Source organism: Tremella mesenterica (genome assembly GCF_000271645.1).
Source record: "Tremella mesenterica DSM 1558 unplaced genomic scaffold TREMEscaffold_1, whole genome shotgun sequence".
In the NCBI taxonomy this organism is placed as follows: domain Eukaryota; kingdom Fungi; phylum Basidiomycota; class Tremellomycetes; order Tremellales; family Tremellaceae; genus Tremella; species Tremella mesenterica.
Genome location: NW_006711225.1, coordinates 2497937 through 2519685, shown reverse-complemented (window position 1 = coordinate 2519685; position 21749 = coordinate 2497937). Strand labels below are relative to the sequence as shown.

The window sequence follows — 21749 nt, the reverse complement described above, 5'->3', positions numbered from 1 at the left end:
GGTGATCCATCCGTCTTGCTGTCTTCTCGCACTCGTCTCTCTTCTCCGCTCATCTGACTTGTCCGTCATGATCCGCTTTGCCAGAGCATTTTCTATGTGACAAATCTCATTCTTACTTCTGATCCATCGTCTGCCCGGTGGTATCTCCTTACCCTCCGACTCTTTCCTGCTGAGAAACGCTCCCATTGCGATTTCCCGTGACACCCGTGCTAGCTGTTTTCATCGTCCAATCACAAGTCCCCATTTTCTCACCACTGAACCACTCACACGCCAGATCTACACCGCCTTCGACATGCCTTATCCACGTGAATATGCCCAAAGCGATTTCACAGACCTCGATCAAGAGACGTCCTATCTTCAACAAGAATATGACTCTTCTCAACCTCGTCGCTCACAAGTGAACAGAGGCGGCGAAGAACGGTACCAGCGTCGACATCACTCAGAGGTGAGTTAGATGTAAGCCGTCTTGCATTGCGCTGAGTTTGATCAGGTGAACGTCGATGTCGAGCCAGGTCGCCTTTTGACTACCACTACGTCGGATCCGCCCATGAGGTCCCGATCACCACGCCCAAGGATACCTCCCAAAGTCAATCAGACCCTCATCGACACCCCTTCCCACATCCGAACAGCTAGCATTGAGCTGATCGACGATGATACACCTGTATCAGTCACTTCCTCTTTCAACCGGCACTCTCGTCATTTGTCAGCTACAACTCCGTTTGCTCCAACCCAGTACACCCGCCGCGTCTCACACACTGGTTCCGAGGAGACGGTTGATGGTTCGCTTGCACAGGATGCTTCTTCACGTTTCCGTGATAGCAATTTGCGTATACCCAGACCACAAACCTCCGTCCGTCACCCCACTCAAGATCTGCCCCTCCCTCGTACCTCTGAGGTCGATCAAATGAACCTCACTGACACGGCGAACATGCCTGATGAAGGTCAACCCGCCGGCTACGGCTCCCCGCTGATCGACCGACTACAAGGGTCGTACACCTCTACACGTACACCCAGTCATCCCGTCCCCTTCTACGAAATTCCGAGTGAACAGAGAGGTATCATCCCGACTCGCGTGCCTGTGTCAGGACAGAGAGACCTCGTCAGCCGGGTGGATGCTTCACCCAGTGTTTCAAGCCAAATGACCCAGCGACTGTCAGTCACGACCGAAATCTTATCCAAACTCCGGCTCACCAGCTTTGTCGTTAGGCCAGGTTATGGCACCAACGGCCGGCAGCTATCTATACTGGCAAATTTCTATCAAGTCAGGGCATTGGGAGGTAAAGGTCGTGTCATTCAGTGAGTTAGGTTTTACGCTTTGGCGATCCTCGTTTGACAACAGTCACTATGACATCGAAATCGATCCCGCGGTCCCAGTAACGAATCAAAAGAAGCCCAAAAGTCTCATGAGGACCGTTTGGGAGCAGCTGGTGGTCGAGCAAGTTTGCGCGAATTCGGATTGGACCCCCGGATTCAAGACATGTGCGTTTGATGGACGTAAGAATGCGTTTACTCCGATCGAGTTCCCGATCCCGCGAGGTGAGTGAAAAATCACAAAAGTCTTGAACGCTGACGGATTAGATGTGACCCACACTTTTACTACTGCCATTACCCATGATGCTGTCGTTCAGCGTAGTCGAAATGACTCGTCTTCCGATGAAGAGATGAAAAGGTGGAAGGTCAAGGTCCGCCACGTCGCGATCATCGATCTCGAATTAGTGATGAAGTACTGTAGGGCGGATGAAGGAGCGCCAAGCAATGAAGAACAAGTACTGACAGGTGAAGCTTTCTCCTGCGTGAAAGACTCAGCTCACGAAATCAGGTGTCATGGCTGTGAACGTCCTGATGAGGGATCATCCCAGTCGCACCTACGCCCAGTGTGGTGCCTCTGGCAATCGATTCTTCACCATCGAGCAAGCTGTGGCCATCTCTCACGGGGCCATCGTCGCCCGTGGCTTCATGCAGTAAGTCCACTATCATCACAGTCAGAGAGCAAATCATGACTTCAGATCATTCTGTTATTCAAGCTCAGGGCGCCCTCTGTTAAATCTGGACATTGGCTTCTCCGCCTTTCTGGACTCTGGTCCACTCCTGCAGCTGCTCCCCAAACTCATTGGTCGCGGTATGGGTGGAGAGAGGGGGCGCAACCCACCGCCTGGAGGATACTACGGTGGCGTACAGAGCACTCCTGAGATCACCGAACTCAACGAGATGGAGATCAAGAGGCTTAAGGACACACTCCGAGGTGCCAAGGTGATTGTTTGGCTTACGTGCGCATGCTGCAGGCTGATACCTAGTTTCGAGTAACACATCGACACAGTAGCCGTCTCCACACCGTCATGTCTGTCACATTGCAAAGCGCCGAGCGTATCACCTTCTCCATGCAGAGCAAAGACGGGCGGGGTCAAGATCAAGTACTTTCCCTTCCGCAGTATTTCAGAGACTACTATCAGGCTACAATCACCAGGCCCAGGCTACCTTGCATACAGGTGAGCAAACAGAGCCTAAGGAGATGTCGGCTTACCGAGTAGTATGGGAAGAAATCTTTCATTCCCTTCGAATTCGTCGAGCTGGCTGAGTGGAACTCCGTGGCGGCGATGAAGCTCACTCCTGATCAAACGGCAGAGTCAGCTATCCCTTGGCAAGTGTTGTCCGGATCTGATTAACAGAATGATACGCATCAGTGCGGTGAAGCCTCGAGAAAGAGCGGCGAAGATACAACAATGGCGAGTTGACCTTGCCTATGAGAAACAAGAGAAGATTTCGGCCTGGGGCTTGCAAGTTAGTCGTCCTTGCGTAGTCTACCTGAGCTCTGGTTGATGTACACCAGGTAAACAAACAGATGGTAGAGCTCAAAGCGCGAGTTCTGGCTGCACCTTCAGTGAAGTATGCCAATGTGGACGTGCGCCCCGAAGGTGGAGAATGGAGTCTCCGTGCCAAAAAGGCGAGTTGCTGCTTCATCGTCCGTCTATCGCTGACGTACGTAGTTTGTGCTAAATGGAAGAGAGCCCCTGAAAGCATGGGCCTTCATCTCGTTCGATAAATTTCTGGACGAGGACCCGATGCGTCGCTATATTCAGTATCTGATCGACGTCCTCGAGGCCCATGGCGTGGAGGTCGAAAATCGACATCCTCCTTGCATAGGCCCCATCAATCCATTTAACGAAGCTCGCCGACTAGAAGCTCTACAAGAAGCGGCAAGGGATGCTTACAGAGCTGGAAAACGCAATCCACAACTGATCTGCGTTATACTTCCGGGCAAGTAAGTGGGTCTCATATCTTGATTAGCCCAGCTCATTCCAGGGATGCATGGCTGTATGAAGCCATCAAAAAGAGCTCATTTGTGGATCTGAAAGGTATGTTGTTCCTTTACTCAGATCGGCGGCATCCTGTCTAAAAGCCAGCTCCAGTGCCAACTCAGTGCATGCAAGCTGCGAAGATCCGTACTCATCGTGGTATCGAAGCGTACACTGAAAATTTGGTGATGAAGATTCAAGTGAGTAATCCTCTCATCTTTGAACCTCGACTGACTCTCAGAGCAAGCTGGGTGGGATCACTCACCGTATTCCTTTCAATCAACTTCCCGGCATGGTGCATGGTAGAACGATGTTACTTGGTGCTGATGTTGGTCATGTGAGTGAGCTTATCGAGACTGCAAATCTCTATTGACACGCAGCCACCAATCAAACCCGGCTTAGACAACGCTCCTTCCGTTGCCTGCTCGATCGCGACCACAAATCCGGATTGCGATGCGTTCACGCCCCAAATTCGTCTTCAACGAGGACGCGGCGAGATCATTTGTGATCTCGCCGATATGGTAGTGAACCACCTGCGCATCTTCAAGGACAGAAACGGAGAATATCCTGAACGTATTCTGATCTTCCGCGATGGGGTCTCTGAAGGGCAGTATGCGGCGACTCTCCAGTACGAACATCACGCCGTACATCAAGCATGCGAGCGTCTTCAACGTGGGTATCGCGCTCGTATTTTGGTCTGCATCTGTGCGAAGCGTCATAATACCCGATTCTTTGGCAGCGAGCTGGATATCGACAAGACCGGCAACCTTCCGAGTGGACTGGTGGTGGACCGTTCGGTAACACATCCATTTGTCTTCGACTTTTTCCTCCAAGCTCATTCGTCACGAGCTGGTACGGCTCGACCCACCCACTACGTCTGTCTCTTGGACGAACTCGGCATGACCCCCGATGAATTGCAACAACTCGTATACAATCTCTGTCATTCATTCAGTCGATGCACCAAGAGCGTGTCACTCGTACCCGTTTGCTACATCGCCGGTGAGTTGGGCTTCTGAGTACCAACAAGTCGCTATGAGAATTGACTGCCAGACCTTGTATGTCAGAAGGCTAGGATTATAGTGCATGAACGCGGCGGTTCGACGACAGCTCCGTCCGAGTCATCTGGGGATGGTGACAGGGGTAAAGCTTACCCTGCACCACCGAGCACAACAGGAACGATGCGCGGGCGAGGTGGTGGATCGGATCTCGACATTCTCAAGGTGCAGACCCTTCTGCGGAAGAACCCCGACATTGAAGATAGTGTAAGCTCATGAACGAAGGTCGCCCACAGCTGATAGACAGGCATGGTGGATGTAGAAACCGACATCTTGGAGAAACTCACATCGTTTACGACACTTTACCACACAGCTTCACACATGTTCATATGCCTGGGACATCAATTCATAAACCATACTCATGCTTTTACCCCAGTTGCAGTGTAGTTCTTTCTCCTGCTTTACCCTACCTGTGCATACTCGGCTCATGCATTACATAGCATATGCTTTATACGTTTCCAAGCTTCCTCCTTTGGACGATCATCAAAAAATCATGTTGAAACCAGTCATTACCATTCATCGCAAATAGAAGTATCATGATTCTCTCATCCCGACGAAGATCCAGCAGGGTCTGCATACAACGGACTAGCTCCAGTCAGACCGCTACACTGCCTCGACTCAAGCACCCCGGACAGTCCTGTACTCCCCCTCGGCAGCGGTGGCGGCCTCTTCGATCTCCCCTTGGATACCCTGTCCATCAGTATCACGTCCGTGATGCTCTCATGTATCCCTCATTGACTGAGAAACTCACAGACAAAGTTTCTGCGGCAGTGGAGAAATAGATCAGTTGCGCCTTCACGAGAGATGAGAGATTCTGGATTGGCTCGGGCTGTGCAATCAGCTACTTGAAGCGATTTGGGACTTGAGTTGACTGACATTCTCAAGAACAGCCTTCATGAGTCCGATAGCAGTCTCCGTGCTTTGCACCAACTTGTCTTCTGCCTCTTCAACGTGAAGTCTATCGGTCAGCCAATATCCAGAGGATGATAGAAATGAACCAACCTGGCTTGTTCTTGTTTGGCCGGGGCAGCAGTCTTTAGACTGATTGTTTAGCAAGGCTCTTTCTTATTCCGAACAGCAGGCAGCGGTTAGCGGTTCGGAAAGGCAACGAGGATATGCTATGTCGGGGAAAGGAAGGGAGGCACTCACGCAGACCTAGCACTGTCCAACTCAAGTCTAGCAGCTTTGACATTCGCTCGGGCTTTCATAGCTAATCCAATCGACGTCGACAAAGTCGCCTGCCAAGGGGTGATAAATCGATCGGCGATAAGGTTGTCTTGTGCCAAACGAGCATCACCAACTTTCTCCATGGCTACCCCATAGACGCCGAGAGCTACGCCCAGCCTGTCGTCGGCACCTAGTTCCGCAGCACCGGCTTTGGCAGCGCGAGATTGAGCATGGGCAAGGGTCTTGGGAGGTTGAGGACCTTTGGGTGCTACGTGAGTTCCTGGGATGGGTAGATTGGAATTCTGCATCGTGTAAGCTACCACCACGTTTTAGCGTATGACGTGTCTCGTGAATGCGACAGTAGACGAAATCATGGTGGAGGATCGCATTATCAGACTACCGGTGCGGTCATAGAATCGTATCAAGTCTCTGAGAGGTATGCGAGTGTGAAGAATGGTAGATGAGACAAAGTATGAGAATTTGAACCCACCTTGAGGTTCTTGCTGGCGAACGTAGCCCAGACAGAAGCGGCTTGACTACCCATATCCTGTACACTCTCGGTGATATCAGAAGGATAGTCGTACTGTCTTCTCAGCTACGCCCTCACATCACAACCCATGATAAACATCCAGGCGCAGCAATAATGCAAAACTCACAGATTCGGTTTCGTACACTTTAGTAACTTTCAAAAACTTGGTATGCACATCTCGCAAAGCATCAACGCGAGATTCAAGTTGCTTGTATTCCGCTGGCAATCTTCCTCGTCAACCATGCTTCATCTGATATGAACACAAGACTCACTCGGTGATACCATCAGGTCCTACATTCCCCAGTCTCTCACTGACGATCAGTCCTGTTCCACAGCTATGCAAATAGAAAATGTAACAGGGACCAAGGATAAGGCGGCTAATGCGATGACGTACCGAGTAGCTTGGACGGTAGTCCTCAGATTCTTAGAGACTGCCGAAACGTCCACAGCTGGGAGACTAGCTTGAAAGTTTTTCCACGATTGCATTTCTGTGTCTGCCGTATGGGTCTAGGTGTAGCAAAAAGACAAGAGGAGCAATGAGATGATGGTCCTTATGAGACTCCTACTGTATCTGTGTGAACAGGGCAGGTTGCGCGCGACCGATGCCGTCACTGACCAGAGTCCCGATATCATTGATTCCGCGACCACGTGGGAGTAGCCACGTCATGCTACTTTCAATGGGCCGCGCGTCTGACGCTGAGCTTTCTCTCAACCACATTCCTCTCACTATTTCCTTCTCAACACTGTCACTCACTTTGGGAGAGTCTGATATCTCAACATGACCGTCCAGATACAACCTCAAGAGGAAGCTATTGGCTTTGATTTCTCCAACTATGCCCGTAATCAGTTCCTTGGACAACATATGAATGGACTTCCAAAGGGTGCGTTGACTTTCATCCTTGTCTTTGACATGGTTCGATCAGTTCGTTCTTCAAGGGAGATGACAGCTGCTGATAAGCAGCTACTTCTACTGGTACCACCATCGTCGGTCTGAAATTCGGTGGAGGAGACTCTGAGGAAGAGGAAGGTGTCTGCTTAGGTGCAGACACAAGAGCTACAGCTGGTGATATCGTGGCGGACAAGAACTGTGAAAAGGTCAGTCATATCTCGTCCCTAACCTGATTCGTCTTCGTGACTGCCCTTTTGTCTATAATGTTTCTTGTGCGATGAGGAGGTCGCTGACGAACCAGATTCACTACCTAACTCCTATGATACGATGCTGTGGTGCTGGTACTGCAGCCGATACCGAGTGAGCTCTCAGTTGACTTAGCTGCTCTCCCCTGCTGATCAGGAGATTCGTCACCAATCTCATCTCATCCAATCTTGAGGTAAGTAACGCTTGCTCCCGATTGCTGAGCTCACGTCCAGCTCCACGCCCTTTCTCAGGGCAGACCAGTTCGAGTGGTCACCGCCATGACAATGTTGAAGCAATATCTCTTCCGGTAACTTATCCTCCCTCTGAGACGTTCGGCCTCTGACGAGATAGATATCAGGGTCATGTCGGTGCTCATCTCGTTCTAGGAGGTGTTGACTCTACCGGTTCTCACCTTTTCACCATCCACGCTCACGGGTCTACGGATAAACTTCCGTACGTCACCATGGGTTCTGGATCCTTGGCTGCCATGGCGGTGTTTGAGAGCGCCTACAAGCCGTATCTCAAGGTGAGTTCCGACCGTTCCTGAGACTTATCTGACGCTTTCAGAGGGAAGAGGCTGTCGCCTTGGTGGCACGTGCCATCCGCGCCGGTATATTTAACGATCTCGGATCCGGATCGAACGTCGATGTATCTATCATTACAAAGGCCGGATGTGAGACTTTACGGAACTATGAGATGCCGGTGAGTGAAGAATATAGATCCCGTGCTCGAAAGTATGCTGATGAGAAGAACGAGCGAGGCGTGAAATCAAGAAACTACAAGTTCCGCAGAGGCACCACAGCATGGGTTAAGGAGAACATCAGATCCCTCATTGTGAAAGAGGATGTGAAGATCACGTCAGGCGCCGGGAAAGAACAGCCAGGTATAGAGCCTCATCCTGTACCGGTCGGTGCCGGACCCGGTGGCGAGGAAGGTATGGACGTCGACTCATGATTGGTGAGTTTTCTTAGTCCTCTGAACTTTCTTCCAACCGATTGAATGATGAGAGAAATGTTGGCACCAGTCTTACCGTTTCATGGGGATTGACTTGGGCGCACCACATCATACGCTCGTGGGCGTCTCTGAGCATCGGTCTTGTATGTACCTTCAGGTCATCGCTGATTCACAGAAATATCCGCAGCTCAATGAATGCATGTAACACAAAGCACATCCATGATCTCATTACTCACAAGCTGAAGAGCCAAGCCTGAGACTACGTTGGCCGACCATGAACAACAAGCTTACACTCACTGTCTCCTGAAAGACACCGTTTCTGTCGTCTTCGTGGTCTCCGTCTGGGCGACAACGTTGAGAGTATCCTTATCGATAGTGTCCTCATCTTCCTGTTGCTCATTCGCATCGTAAAAGCGATCATCGTCATCATCATCCTCAACATCTTCCTCTCCACTGCCTTCTGCTTCTTCGTCTGATGACCAGTTCATGTCTTGTGCTTTCAACTTGGTGAACTGTCCCTTTGCAAATGTTCCCTGTCTCCCAACAGCATCTGTGTATGGATCCTCATCCGAGTCCGAGTACCACCCTTTGCCTGACTTCTCTCCATCCGAGTCTATCTCTTCTTCTTGAGTCAAGGTCTCCGTAGTATCAACCCTAACACTGACATGTGTCTGAGCCGTGGCTGCGGGATCGACGTATTTGGAATCAGCTTTACTGAATGTGGCGTCAGAGGTGTTTGGTTTTGGCTGGCCTTGGTATGTTTGTTGATCTTCTGACATTGTGGAAGTGATGTACTGTATAGTGTTGGAGGGGATTAAGGTGAATTTGTCGATGAAGAGATGGGCGCCAAACGTGATTACTTATACTGCGGCCAAATAGATACGACAGACTCCGATCAAGACAAGGCTTCTTATTACATGCGGAGTCGGAGACGACGTGGTACACGCTTCATCAGTGGACTCAAAGGAGAGGTAGCGATGTCAAGAATGGAGTGAACGACATGTGCGATCTGTCATCGTTTCATAACGTTTCATCTATAAGACGACTTCTTGCCTAATGAGCAGCCAAGCTTACGTGATGAAAGGAAATCAAGATGTATTCGCAATCAGCGATGCGTGTTGAGACGTTGCCCCGAGGGTCACGGACATGTGATATCAAGGTGGGTCGCTACGACCACATCAGTCACAAATACCATCCATGAGACCTACAAACAGAGAATGCTAATACAAAAACCCTCCCAATAACAACTTTGACGCAGGGGAATCACTCAAATCTTGTGGAAGTAATTGACAGCCCTACCCACTTCTTCCCCACGCACATTACCCCACGCCAGCACATTGTCATCCTCTCCATTATTCTCTCCGACTTCTTTCTCTTCCTCATCCATTTCCACATTGCTCCCAATAGACATGATCTCCTGATCTTCCTCACCATCCTCTGTATCTTCATCTGTCTCTTCCCCAAATGGGAGATTAGTATTGTGCTCCCCTCTCCCAGAGTCCGACGACTGCACGGGACCACCAATAGGGACCAATCCCATGGTGTGGACAAATGCTTCCAGATAACCTGTCTCTTTCTCGTTGAAGGAGTCAAGGTGACAAGGGAGAACATGTTCACCATTCCAATTCTGGTATCTCTGTACAGAGGTCACGGGTCGGTAGCCCTTTGGCACGTTGAATGAGTAATCTTCACCCGCGCCAAGACCATTCATGGATCCGTGCGATGCAGAAACCGTCAACCAGCCGGGAAAATCGGAATGAGAGAGGATGGTCTGCTCGGAAATTTGATTGACAGGATACTCAGGATCTTGAGTGTCAGGAGGCAGTGTAAGACCCAAGGTAAGGGAGTTTGCTTTCTTCAGAGCTTCTGTGGCTTCTTGGGTTAGAGGCCAATCAGATGGTCTTTGTGAGGTGGATGTAGAGGAGTTATTATATGACATGATAGCAAGAAGGTGAAGATGTGTGTGATTAATCAAAACTTGGCAATGAGGAGTGAGGAAAACAAAATTGATAGCAGAGTCAGAGATAAAGATAGGTCAAGATCTTTCTCTACAGTATCTGATATGAAATTCATCTCTCAGATGATGATACATGGGAGATCCATTGATCATGGGCACTATTGATGTGATGCGAGTCGTGACACGTTTTGGCATATGAAAGGAAATGATACACAAGCGGTTTGAAAGGAGATGATATCAGAAGGCGGGAAGGTAGTAACTACAGCAGCCACTCCTCCCAAATGAGAGGTTCTTGGAAGAGAATTTCTGGGGTGATCTCAAACCTCCTGAAGGCCTTTATGAGGCTTTCAAAACCAGTGCTTCACCCATACCTCACACTAGAGAGCATTGCATACACTGTGAATGTACCGTGTCGCTATGATGTTCTCTGGCAAGAAATCATGTCAACTGATCTCGGCTTGGAAGAACAATACCTTCCTACAGTGTGTCACAAACCGTGACATACCAGCATCCGGTTGTATAGTAGTACGCCATGTTCCCACTGAACAAGAAGCTGTATCAACCGGTCATGTCTACAATCACCAATTACTGGTTGAAATAACCTGTCATCTTTCTTAGACTTTGCTTCTCTTGCTTAGCTCAACCTTCATGTTACGACGGCTCGTGACACGATGTGTGGATCGTGTCCGAGTATCTGCAAACTGAACTTATCAGGATGTTATCACTAGAACACACCACTTGAGATTGTCATGTCATTCGTCTCCCGCCCTACAGTACATCAGGTCATCCATGATAGATCACAGGAGAGTTTGCTGCAACTTCAAGCACAATCTCGACACAATCATCACATCACTCATCATTATGACAAAGCAAATCACTTCGGAAAGTATGTAATGTTGGAAATAGTACAACCAGCACGGATGCAATCGGGGGATTCCCACTTTTGCATAGCTGTTAACAGATTAACAGTCGGAGCCTACCTCTGTGTACGAGGAAGGGACAGCCAAGCAGGGGGAGTGATGCAGGAAAAATGTCACGGCCGTCGAACAACTACTTCTTAATAGACCGACGGTCGACGAACCTCGGCTAACTTCACTCTCTGAGTCGATGTCTCACCCAACCAGGAGGGCGCAGACGTCGAAAGGGGTGTAACTACGGCGTACTTCGGCGTAGTTACTCTAACTAGGGTTTTGATCTACTGATGGCGATGTATCTTGATTTATAGCTATCTCTATCTGTCTTTTACTACTGACAACAATCAAGGATCGCTGAAGAACTTCAGCGATCTTCTCAGCTAATATTATCTACTCCTCCTAGACGTTCATCCAACCCTCTCGCGCTTTGACGTACTTCAACGCACTTCGTCCAACTTCCCCGAGCCCTCGGCCATCCTCTTCCTCCTTCGACTAACTCCGCCTAACATCGCCGCACTTCTGCTCCCATTGTCCCTACTTAGCCTAACTCCGCCTAACATCGCCGCACTTCTGCTCCCATTGTCCCTACTTAGCCCAACCCCGCCTAACATCGCCGTACTTCTGCTCCCATTGTCCCTACTTAGCCTAACCCCGTCTAACTTCGCCGTACTTGGTCTCAGAAGTCCTGAGTTACGTGTAGAGTAAAGAGGTTAAGGCGTGATGGGGTTTTGATGGCCAAAGGAGGGTCATTGTTGGTGGAGTAATCGAGGTGTCACGACGTAGTTCGTGACAAAAAAGTCCAGGGTTCGAGTCCACCCTGTGGTACTTAGCATCCGTACTGCTTGAGGGGGAGTGTTGGAAATAGTACAACCAGCACGGATGCAATCGGGGGATTCCCACTTTTGCATAGCTGTTAACATGTAAGAGCTACAAGCGCTCAGCGGGTTTGATCATCATTGTCACCCTCATCCTTGTGCTCCTGCGTCCCGTGAGTTGTGTTGAGGGTGAACTTGGTCTCTGTCTGTTCCTCAACCGTCTCGTGATCCTCCTCCTCCTTGTCTTCCTCCTCCTGATCCTTGTAGTCATTGGATTCACTCTCTGCATCTCTCTCCAAGTTCGCTTCCGGGGCCAAGTATTGAGATGGTATGACCCCGTTGCTGAGTGCACTGAGGGCGGCAAGCATCAACATAGAACCTGCGGGTCCCAGTGATGATCTCAGTTCAAGAGCAAAAGATCTGAGGGAGTTGTACTCTTCCTCATCATGTCCTGGACAGCCTGGTCCGCAGAAAGTCAGACGGCTTCCCTCTGTTCTAGACTGATGTGTAGTATCATTGTCCGGGGCACCACCAGCTGGGTGGTCGTTAGCGGATCGTGGGGAGTAGGAGAACCCGTACGACTGGGACCCCGGCTGATCTGCTGGAGATGATGGTTGAGAGCTTTTATAGCTTTCTTCTGCTTGGGAGGAACGGAAGGTGTTGTTGTTGTCTGACATGATGTGTTATGTTTAGCTGTTGTTTGTGTGTGGGGAGAGCGGGTGTATTATGGTCTATATGATAGCTTGTTGGTTGTAGATGATTGTTGTTGAGGGAGTGAAAGATATGAGCACGGTATATCTACTCAATCAGCGTGGACAGACAGATGCCGACAAGCGAGGCTACAGAAAGGGAGCGGGTTGCTCCGTTGTCGAAGCGGGGATCGAATAGCAGAGATAAGCGAGGATCGATCGTAGATGAGACATCTTTCAGACATCTGAAAAGAGAGATATCATCACTATGATGATGGGCGTAAGCGAATTGGGACGTGATGCTGAAACATCACAAGAGATTGAAACGTTCATCCTGGATGAAAGCAGAGTACACCATGCTTGACCTCACACCTAATGACCTCAGTTGTTTGATCAACTCGTCATCCGGAAGCAATACCATACATCATTCCCATTGTCATGGTCGTGTTTCACGTTAAGGAGCTCTCTCACCCATGTATCCAGAGAGGAAGTCGGCTGATAAGGATGGCAAGTGCCAATTGGCGTTTACATACAGGGGAGTGCCACATTGTCCACGTCACCACATTCAGTTCTGCTCGGATGGGTGGGTCATACTGTAAGTGTAGCATAACTGAGAAGTTGGGTGCCACGCAGATGGAAAACATATGATCCAATGGACCTATGAGAACCTGTCTTCCAGAGAGAGAGGCATCTCCTGGTTCATTTGACACTGATGTAAGTTGACTTGCAGTACTCTACAGTACAATCACTTGTCACTCGGAGCTCAGCCCGGACCTCATAGAGAGTCAATAGGTCAGATGCTGATTCCGTGCGAGTCTCATGCAGATTATCTCACATCTCAGAGATTAATCACTAACTGATAAATGACACCTATCATACTTCAACTAGATTATCTTTCTCTCCAAGTGGTAACTGAATATGATTCAGTCAGCACTCCATCCCAGTGTTACACTTTGGTGTCATCATCATCTGCTTGATCATCCTGTTCCTCTCTCTCAGTCTCTTCATTGGTGTTTTCTCCAGTTTGCTCTGCGTCAAATTGACTGCGAGACCTTGTGTCCCCAATGCGTACCAAGTAGAAAGGTTGATCATTCTGGGACCCACCGGCTGTTTGCATTTGGTTGGAAAGGGTCATCAACAGCCCAAACAGCTGAGGTGTGAGGAATGAGGGACCTCTGGAAAATGTACCAGCTGGGGCATACGGATTTGGATTTCGAGTCTCTGACCTTTCTCCTGAACCCGAATCGGGTCTAGAAGTGGAGGCACCTCGACGATAGGCGTCAGCGTAAGCTTGCGGTCCACCTCCATATAGGCTATCCCAGTTCCTCAATTCTTCTTCACTGTGTCCTTGACAGAACAGACCACCGCAGGAACGCAAGCCATTTGTGTCAGAGTGATCGGCGTTATGACTCTCTGTAGTATGCTCTGGCTGGGCACCTTCAGTGGGATTGGTTTCATTGATCCCTGTGGGAACGTCTTGAGAGGTTGCAGCTGTATCACGAGAACGAGAGAAAGGAGGATAATTGTCCTTGGTCTCATCCATTTGGGAAGAGGGAGGGAAGTCGTTGTTGTCCGCCATGATGTGTAGCTTTAGATGAAGATATATATTGGCTGGGGTTGATGTAAATCTGTGAGGTCGGATGTGTGAATGAATGAAAGACAAGAGGGAAGTTGTCTATCTAGTATTTATAGCCTGTTCAGGCAACTGATTATGTGGTAACACGCAAAAGGCTGACAAGGGAAATGCTCAAGGAGACTCATTTCCTTTCTCAATTGCACCATTGCTGTGCATACTAATGAAGGTGTGATAAGACGTAATACAGGGAATACTCAGGACAATAAAGGATGACATGATAGTAGCAGTATGTTATCAAGTGCGGCAGAAGTCAGAAGGATCTGATGTGTCATGTTCTTCAAAGGATCAATGAGCAAACGTGTATCAACCTCCTCGGAACAATAAAGAGCAACCCGCCGATGACGAGGGAAATGCCGGCTGGGACCCTAACAGTGCCACATCGCCACATTCAGTCAGTCCTGCTTGATCATAAGCGTGGCAAAAACGGGATGTTGGGGGCAACATAGATGGAATCAAAGAATCCAACGGCCCATGATGTCCTGTCTTCTGCAGAAAGGGTTAATCCCTGGTTCATTGAAGACTGATGACATTCAACTTCCAGTACAATGACCGGTCACTCAGATCTCAGGCAGGTTAGATGCTGATTCCGTGTGAGTCTCATGCAGATTATCTCACATCTCAGAGATTAATCATTGACTAATAAATGCCACCTATCATACTTCAACTCAATCATACTTCTCTCCACGCGGTGACAGAATGATCCGTCCAGCACTCCATACCAGTGTTACACCTTGGCATCCTCATCATCCGCTTTATCATCCTCTTCACTTTTTTCAGTCTCATCATTGGTGTCTTCTCCAGTTTGCTCAGCGCCAAAATGAGTGCGAGACCTCCCGTCTTTAGGAACGCTTACCACATAGAAAGGAGAACTAGTGGAAACCTCACCTGTCATCATGATTTGACTGACAGCAGTCATCAACATGGAAGTCAACTGAGGATTAGCCGCCATTGCAGGATTTATCCACACCCTACCAGATGTGGCATACGGAGACTGATTTTGAGCGGATGAAGTTTCTCCTGGTACGTAATCAGGTCTTGAAGTTGGGTCAAAACCACCAGAAGTGCCAGGGAAAGCTTGTGATGGATGTTGGATCTCCGTCCATTCTTCTTCATTGTGTCCTGCACAATACAGACCACCACAGTAATGCAAGCCATTTGTGTCAGAGTGATCGGTGTTATGACTCCCTGTAGTATGCTCTGGGTTGGCACCTTCAGTGGGATGGATTTCATTGATTCCTGTGGGAATGTCTTGAGAGCTTTCAGCTGTGTCACGAGAATGAGAGGAAGGAGGATAATCGTCCTTGGTCTCATTCATCTGGGAAGAGGGAGGGAAGTCATTGTTGTCCGCCATGATGTGTATCTCTAGATGAATATCAAAACTAGTTCTCTAGATGAATATCAAAACTAGTTGGGGTTGATGTGAATCTGTAAGGTTGAATGTGTGAGTGAATTGAAAGAGACAAGAGGGAAGTTGTCTATCTGATATTTATAGCCTGTTCAGGCGACATGCTGACACACAGAAGGCCAATCAGAGAGGTTTTTAAGCGGACTCATTTCCTTTCTCAATCACGCCATTGCTGTGCATACTAATGAAGGCATCATAAGACATGTTACACGCAACACTCAAAATGATAAAGGATGACATGATTTTGATAACATGCAATCGAATGAGTAAAACTCAGAAGAATCAGTCGTGTCAGGTCGTTCAAAGGATCAATGAGTGAATAAGTCTCGACCTCCTCGGATGAAAGATAGAGTAACCTGCCGATGACAAAGAAAATGCTCATCGGAGTGTTTTGACACGACCGAGGTGTAAGTGTCTTATCTCCCAGTTTCATCATCACCGTTTCACTCATCTACTTCATGTGTCATCTATGACTAATGATGAAACTTGTAAGATTTCCTTTCAGGAAGATTCATACCACCTCCTGTTCTCCTCTTCCCCCTCACTATCTTTTTCCTCCGAGGAGAGGTAGACAACCTCTGCAGACTTGTTAGTGATGACACTGTCCCCACTCCGTCGACATGTTATGAGATATGCTTGGCGACTTTCTCTATAGTCTCGGTCCGGTGCTAGTTTGGTGTATTCGAAGTAATTGCCAAATTTTTCCCGAAGAGAATCAAGATGGTGATGGATTAGGTTATCAAGGGGCGGGGGTCTGCTGCTACTGTTGAAATCATTGCTATTGTACTTGTAGCTATCATAGTCGGATCGTCGGTAGACACCTGTAACAGCAGATTCATGACTGCTGTCATCCTCCCTCTCAAAGGAAGTTTCCGAGATGAAGGATGATGGTGTGTCTAGTGCCCTTTCTAATTCCTCCGGATCTTCAAAGTCTTCCATTTCTTCATGTCCAACTTCAGGTTCATTGTCTTGATCAGATTGATTCATATATGAGCCAGAGCCAGCTGATGTGTCGTCATCGTCGTCGTCGATGTTCTTGTCGTTGTTGTAGAGAGCGTTGTCGCTGACATTGTCGTCCTGTTTCATATCCTTGATGTCATTTTCGCTTTCACTGTCAGCTTCGTTGTTCAAATGTGAAGGAGAGTAAGAGGAAGTCTCGGGGAATTGTGTGGTGAGGCGGGACTTCGCGTTGGAAGAAGTGAGTCCGCGAGCTTCATATATCTCGGTAAAGTCGAAGGTATCAATGGATTCAGACATGATGTTCTTTGTGATTGGGATTCCTTGAGCAAGTGAGTTGTTGAATAAGATTGAAATGCCGAGTCAAGTATATAAGCACTTTCCGAGCAGATCTAGAACGGTCAGGTGATATGACAAAACACGGGTTGTTATTCGAAGGCGTGGTCCACATGAATGGCTTGACCGTCAGATGTGAGATAGTAGATAAAGGAGTGAGTGATTCCTTTTCAGACGACAAGTCGGAGATTTGGGGCACCATCACACACGTGTATCATGAATGAGTGAACGTATCAGGACTGCGTGTTATGATACTCAAACTGACATGATACAAGTGAGAAATGACCTTCTACTTTGGGATCAAGGAGGGTGAATGGAAAGCTTGTCAAAGCAGTCTTAGTCAAGAGGAGAATACCAACAACGGTCTTGTGTGATCTACTCCGGGGGTCAGAGAAGGGCCCGATTGATCATGATGTTCCCGTCGAGCGAGACCGAGTGTGAGACTCGTTGATCGGGAAAAGAGTCAGTGGCTACTATTCACGTAGATCGAGAGTGAAGACATTTGAAGGTGAGATTGGTTATGAGACTCAAAATCCTGGATTCCGAAAGTCAATGTCAACTCAATACATTCACACATTCAAATCACGACATCACTGAACTTTGTTAGCCTGGTCCACTGCCAAGCATGCATCACTCACCCGTTAGCCGCCATAAACTGTAAAAAGTCATGAACCGTCTGCGGTTCTGCCTGTTGCGCTTGTTGTATCAGTGGTCCCAACTATCTCTCAGTTTTGACTCATGACCTTCCAAATGAGACTCACCACACCTGGCACCTCTTTACTCCTCCGGCTCAGTTCTTTACTGGCAAAAGCTTTCGTATCGACGATATGACCAACAGGATCGTGCGTCTGTCTCTCTGAAGCACCAAGCTTGGAGAAAGAAGATTGGAATCCCGCTGTCTCTGGATCCAAGCCGTCGAGATCTTCAGAGACACCGTTGTAGGTGATATCTTGAGGTAACGTGAAGAGATCTAGTAGAGCAAGCAAGATAGCGGACCTAGAGAGTCAGACCTTTCAACGTCAATCAGATGGAATCTACTGACCAGTATTGCTGACTGGGAGGCGTAAGAATAGCATCGCTCTTTGTGAGGAGTTTTGTAAGACCAGTTTCGACCAGTTTGCGGGACTTGATCGGCAATTTTTGAGTGTTTGAGAGGATGACGCCGGTGATTAGATTACCGAAGAGTCTGTTCTGGTCAGCCTGACTATAGGGACTTGCAATGCAAAGGAACTCACCCGGGTTGAATGCTGTCCAGTAGTTGGATTGTGAAGTCTGGTCCGACAGAATCGAGGACCCAGAGCAATGATACATAGGTAACGAAGGAGTAGCTGAATTGTGTCGAAGGCTTTGTTTGCAGCCGTTGTAGAAGGAGCAAGAAGATGGTATGAGAAGGAGCTTTCATGACATCGCTACGACGTTAATCCGATATGTATCACCCGACCAATGGACTTACAAGGGAAGAAACTCGTAGAGCGCTTCGACAAGCTCGAACGCGAAGACATCATAGAATTTCGAGCCCACAAGTCTCTGGAAGACGCCTAGCAATGCTTGAACATGTCCTTGAGCAACGATGACGGGACCACCTCGCATCAAGAGGGCTTTCCAAAGTCGGACCAGAGCAGGAATGTTTCCCCTTTGTTCCCACAATTGGGCGGAGAGGAGAGGAGTGAGAAGTGCTTGGTATTCATCCGGTAATGTTGTAGGTGGATGAAGCTCGAGGAGTTGGGCGAGTATCTGGAAAATATAAGGGATAAATTCTACTGGCGTCAGTGTGATCACACGTGAACGCAGAGCTCACCTGCCACATCCTGAGTCAATATGATTTGGGCAGGACCAAAGAGGGCTTTCTCAAAAGTGGGGAGAGCAGTAGGGGTGCCTTCACATACGAACCTGCATGGTCAGCTCAGCCCAGCACGTCTAGAAGACATTTGACTTACCGTATCAGAGCAGAAACACTCTCGAAACAGTACTGATTGAAGTTGGGGTTGCTGGGATTTTTGCTAATCTCACCGAGGATGTTGACCAGGCGTGTGAGGATAATTTCGTAATGTGGCGTGAGGCTCTGACGAGCAGTGATGATGACGCGCATGACGCCTAAAATCAGTTCGGAGACATCATTCACGACCGGATCTTACACTTCATGAGATAGTCATTTTCTGCAATCTTTTCTGGTGTACCTCCTCTCTCTATATTGGTGAATAATGCTGTGAGTATGCTATCGGCAAACGGCCGAATGTCTGCCTGTGTAAATCTGGACAGGTAAGCTGTGTGTGGCTGATCGTTGTATGACCTACAATGTCTGTCTGGCTTGTTTAATGAAAAGGATTCTTTCGATGGTGATGGCGGCGTAGGAAAAGATGACATAGTTGTCGGAATTCAGTTGGTGGATAAGGAGAGGTATGACAGAGAGAAGTTGGTCTTTGGTGAGCTTGGAGGTCAGTTCTGCGCATGATGCTGAACTTAGATGACTTACTTGGTTGCGAAAAGTGTAAAGGAATTTGATGGCGTCAACGGTGAGGATAGGATGTTGAGTGCTTGGAGCAGCTTGCAGATCGGCGAAGACGTTCTGACCGAAGAATTCGACGACGTCCACAAGAACGTTGACGGACGTGACACCGAGCTGGGCATTATCAGAGCTGTGTCAGGCCGAGAAGAAGCAGAACTGACCTGTTGAGTGGACCCTCGCGAGGCGATGGAAGTGAGCAAGTAGATGGCAGTGTCTTTGCTCTTCCACTTCTCGGTGGGATTGGAGGCGTAGTCCTGAACTGTCAATCGACTACACCCAAATCTGGTCAATTTGACTCACCTGTAGGAATGAAGCAATATATTGCTTGATGATATCCGTCACTTCCCTCTCGAAATTGTCCATGAGTGCACGGGTGAAGTCAGTGGCAGCTTGTCGCCGCGTATCGCTTTCTACTGTGTCAGTTGGGGAATTACCAGTCAAGCAACTCACCCGTCGAAGGTTCCAAGTCCCTACGGATATACTCAACAGGATCATCTTCAAACATTTCTTCCTCATGTTCTCAAAAGTCAGCTCAGCCGATAATTTGATTGGCACATGGGCACTTACGACGTATGCTCATATTGGGCAATATGATCTTCTCGCAGAAAGCGCGGAGAGTCTCAGGGCTGGCAAACATATCACGGTGACTACCCAATCGTACGACGACAGAGAGAAATCGTAAAGCTCTTGAGACCAACTGCGGGTCAATCTTACCAAACATATCCAAATATTTTGGTACTCACCACATCCTCTCGGGTCCCAGGACCAATAGTGGTTAACATGTTCCACACTGCACTGACAAAACTGCCGAGTTGGGGAAACACCTCCAGATATTTTTGGGCGAATAGCTCCGCTATCTCACAAGTGGCAGCCCGGATCTTTTGTAAAGGACCAGGAGCCTCATCCTCGTCCTGCGTGATTAGCTAGCATCACCAAGAGTAAAGCTTACTCACATCTCCCTTCAATTCCGGTCGTTCCCAAGACAGGTATTTCAGCAGCCAGCCCTCATGTGCTTCATCGCCCATAAACTCTCCTAGATGATCTTCGAAAAATGGAGGGAGATCTTGACTTGACAAATCGTGAAAGAGTTGAACCAGAAGAAGCAGTGATTGAGCCAGGAGAGGGAGAGAGGAGTTGGCAGGAAGTGAAGTGGAAGGCTGGGAAAGCAGACTGTCGACATGTTTGAACAGTTCGTAGTATGGCTGACAGAATTTACTGAGGACCAGGTTGATTTCAGAGTAGAGTCTGTCTGTGCGAAATTGAGATCTCCATCTGAGTGTCAACTTAGCCGCCAACAAAAGAGGTTCGCGGCTGACCTTCTGAAGATGGAGTGCGCAGTGGCTAAGACACCATTATTGATGACGAAATTGTCCGGGGACAGACTTCCCACAAGCTCCTGGAAACCAATCAGCACTGATCGTTGAGAAGAGTAATCAGGCCCACATCGACGAGACCCTGCCACTGTTCTGGAAAGTCAAGAGTTGCTATAGTAGATAATCCTTCCCCTATTTGACTCTGTAGTCTGGCTGTTGCAGGAGTACCGAGAGATATCATGATAGGTACAAGTTGTGTTTTGATAGCTGCTTTGTCCTCCGTACTAATGGTAGTATCCTGGACCTTCGTCAGCCCAAACCTACAAATCGTATATAGTCCGACTCACCTCTTCACCTCCCCAAAGCCTCTTGACGACATTTTTAAACAAAACACCACCAGCTTGACGAATAGTCATATCTACCCCATCGCTCTTTACCAGTTCCAGAACAAGAAGCAGGAATCCGGGTTGCGCTTCTGCTTGTCGGAGCTGCTCTTCTGCTGCACGACGTATAGGGGCGGAAGGGGAGACTGTGGAAGCGAGGGTATTAGAAAGAAGAGAGAGATCCGCGGACATTATGTCGTGGGCTCTCGTCAATGGGAGGTACAACAGCTGAGATGTTACCCGACTTGACTTGTGGTGATACCCTTTTGTAGGTAAGATTAAGAGATGGAATGTATATGGTGGCGAGCTTGGAACGGGGTTGAGTTAGAGTGACTTTGGTTGACTTTGTAAAATGGGGGGATCATTCAAAAAACAACTCAACTGAACGCGACTGATTTTCCACAGAAAATAACCTTGTAGGATGACGACGACCAGCCTCGTGTCAACGACGACGAGCACACAGCCTCATCATACTTGTACAGTAGGTACATACATTTCACTCACACACCTCGAGAGACAACCACAACATAATCAACGTACTACTCACCTCGGAACGATGAATCATGTTCCCTTTCAAGGTTACCACACCTACTCCCAACCCCCTGTGCAAGGTTACGGTCAATATGCCTCCCCTCCTGCCTACCCTTATCCACCCTCAACAAACTATTTCTACCCTCAAACAGTATACTACACTCCTCCTCTTCT

General features: G+C 48.5%; 9 protein-coding genes across 9 annotated transcripts; 2 read left to right on the top strand and 7 right to left on the bottom strand.

Moving 5' to 3' along the window:
* Positions 1 to 1204: 1204 nt before the first annotated feature.
* Positions 1205 to 4420, top strand: TREMEDRAFT_12051 (uncharacterized protein; the record flags this gene model as incomplete). Its single annotated transcript, XM_007000337.1, has 15 exons — positions 1205 to 1296; positions 1340 to 1536; positions 1579 to 1776; positions 1820 to 1961; positions 2007 to 2250; positions 2295 to 2486; positions 2529 to 2623; positions 2667 to 2778; positions 2828 to 2959; positions 3006 to 3259; positions 3301 to 3353; positions 3402 to 3493; positions 3535 to 3630; positions 3674 to 4292; positions 4344 to 4420. Coding segments are annotated over 15 exons (2595 nt in total), but the record flags the coding sequence as incomplete, so codon positions are not given.
* Positions 4421 to 4846: 426 nt separating this feature from the next.
* TREMEDRAFT_41856 (uncharacterized protein) lies at positions 4847 to 6587 on the bottom strand. Its single transcript, XM_007000901.1, has 9 exons — positions 6439 to 6587; positions 6317 to 6355; positions 6172 to 6271; positions 6006 to 6098; positions 5498 to 5817; positions 5351 to 5389; positions 5225 to 5306; positions 5100 to 5177; positions 4847 to 5038 (listed from the first exon to the last, which is right to left on the bottom strand). The coding sequence occupies exons 1-9, from the start codon at positions 6528 to 6530 to the stop codon at positions 4967 to 4969; spliced, it is 915 nt and encodes a 304-aa protein (XP_007000963.1). The 5' UTR covers positions 6531 to 6587; the 3' UTR covers positions 4847 to 4966.
* A 168-nt stretch (positions 6588 to 6755) lies between these two features.
* TREMEDRAFT_72815 (uncharacterized protein) lies at positions 6756 to 8350 on the top strand. Its single transcript, XM_007002086.1, has 9 exons — positions 6756 to 6925; positions 7006 to 7139; positions 7235 to 7293; positions 7339 to 7372; positions 7413 to 7486; positions 7531 to 7705; positions 7747 to 7881; positions 7930 to 8136; positions 8309 to 8350. The coding sequence occupies exons 1-8, from the start codon at positions 6823 to 6825 to the stop codon at positions 8131 to 8133; spliced, it is 918 nt and encodes a 305-aa protein (XP_007002148.1). The 5' UTR covers positions 6756 to 6822; the 3' UTR covers positions 8134 to 8136; positions 8309 to 8350.
* A 1050-nt stretch (positions 8351 to 9400) lies between these two features.
* Positions 9401 to 10072, bottom strand: TREMEDRAFT_58770 (uncharacterized protein; the record flags this gene model as incomplete). Its single annotated transcript, XM_007001335.1, has 1 exon — positions 9401 to 10072. The coding sequence occupies one exon, from the start codon at positions 10070 to 10072 to the stop codon at positions 9401 to 9403; it is 672 nt and encodes a 223-aa protein (XP_007001397.1).
* Positions 10073 to 11941: 1869 nt separating this feature from the next.
* On the bottom strand, positions 11942 to 12496 carry TREMEDRAFT_58769 (uncharacterized protein; the record flags this gene model as incomplete). Its single annotated transcript, XM_007001334.1, has 1 exon — positions 11942 to 12496. The coding sequence occupies one exon, from the start codon at positions 12494 to 12496 to the stop codon at positions 11942 to 11944; it is 555 nt and encodes a 184-aa protein (XP_007001396.1).
* A 958-nt stretch (positions 12497 to 13454) lies between these two features.
* On the bottom strand, positions 13455 to 14087 carry TREMEDRAFT_58768 (uncharacterized protein; the record flags this gene model as incomplete). Its single annotated transcript, XM_007001333.1, has 1 exon — positions 13455 to 14087. One exon carries the CDS (start codon positions 14085 to 14087, stop codon positions 13455 to 13457), a length of 633 nt encoding a protein of 210 aa, XP_007001395.1.
* Positions 14088 to 14868: 781 nt separating this feature from the next.
* On the bottom strand, positions 14869 to 15495 carry TREMEDRAFT_58767 (uncharacterized protein; the record flags this gene model as incomplete). Its single annotated transcript, XM_007001332.1, has 2 exons — positions 14869 to 15024; positions 15052 to 15495. 2 exons carry the CDS (start codon positions 15493 to 15495, stop codon positions 14869 to 14871), a joined length of 600 nt encoding a protein of 199 aa, XP_007001394.1.
* A 555-nt stretch (positions 15496 to 16050) lies between these two features.
* TREMEDRAFT_58766 (uncharacterized protein) lies at positions 16051 to 16806 on the bottom strand (the record flags this gene model as incomplete). The annotated part of the gene is made up of 1 exon (XM_007001331.1): positions 16051 to 16806. One exon carries the CDS (start codon positions 16804 to 16806, stop codon positions 16051 to 16053), a length of 756 nt encoding a protein of 251 aa, XP_007001393.1.
* Positions 16807 to 17392: 586 nt separating this feature from the next.
* Positions 17393 to 21338, bottom strand: TREMEDRAFT_41848 (uncharacterized protein). Its single transcript, XM_007000900.1, has 20 exons — positions 21009 to 21338; positions 20792 to 20959; positions 20665 to 20744; positions 20302 to 20620; positions 20092 to 20259; positions 19916 to 20045; positions 19799 to 19867; positions 19649 to 19761; positions 19510 to 19602; positions 19316 to 19462; positions 19137 to 19270; positions 18978 to 19093; positions 18780 to 18936; positions 18641 to 18732; positions 18296 to 18602; positions 18078 to 18251; positions 17885 to 18028; positions 17604 to 17838; positions 17481 to 17560; positions 17393 to 17435 (listed from the first exon to the last, which is right to left on the bottom strand). The coding sequence occupies exons 1-20, from the start codon at positions 21234 to 21236 to the stop codon at positions 17420 to 17422; spliced, it is 2970 nt and encodes a 989-aa protein (XP_007000962.1). The 5' UTR covers positions 21237 to 21338; the 3' UTR covers positions 17393 to 17419.
* Positions 21339 to 21749: the final 411 nt, after the last annotated feature.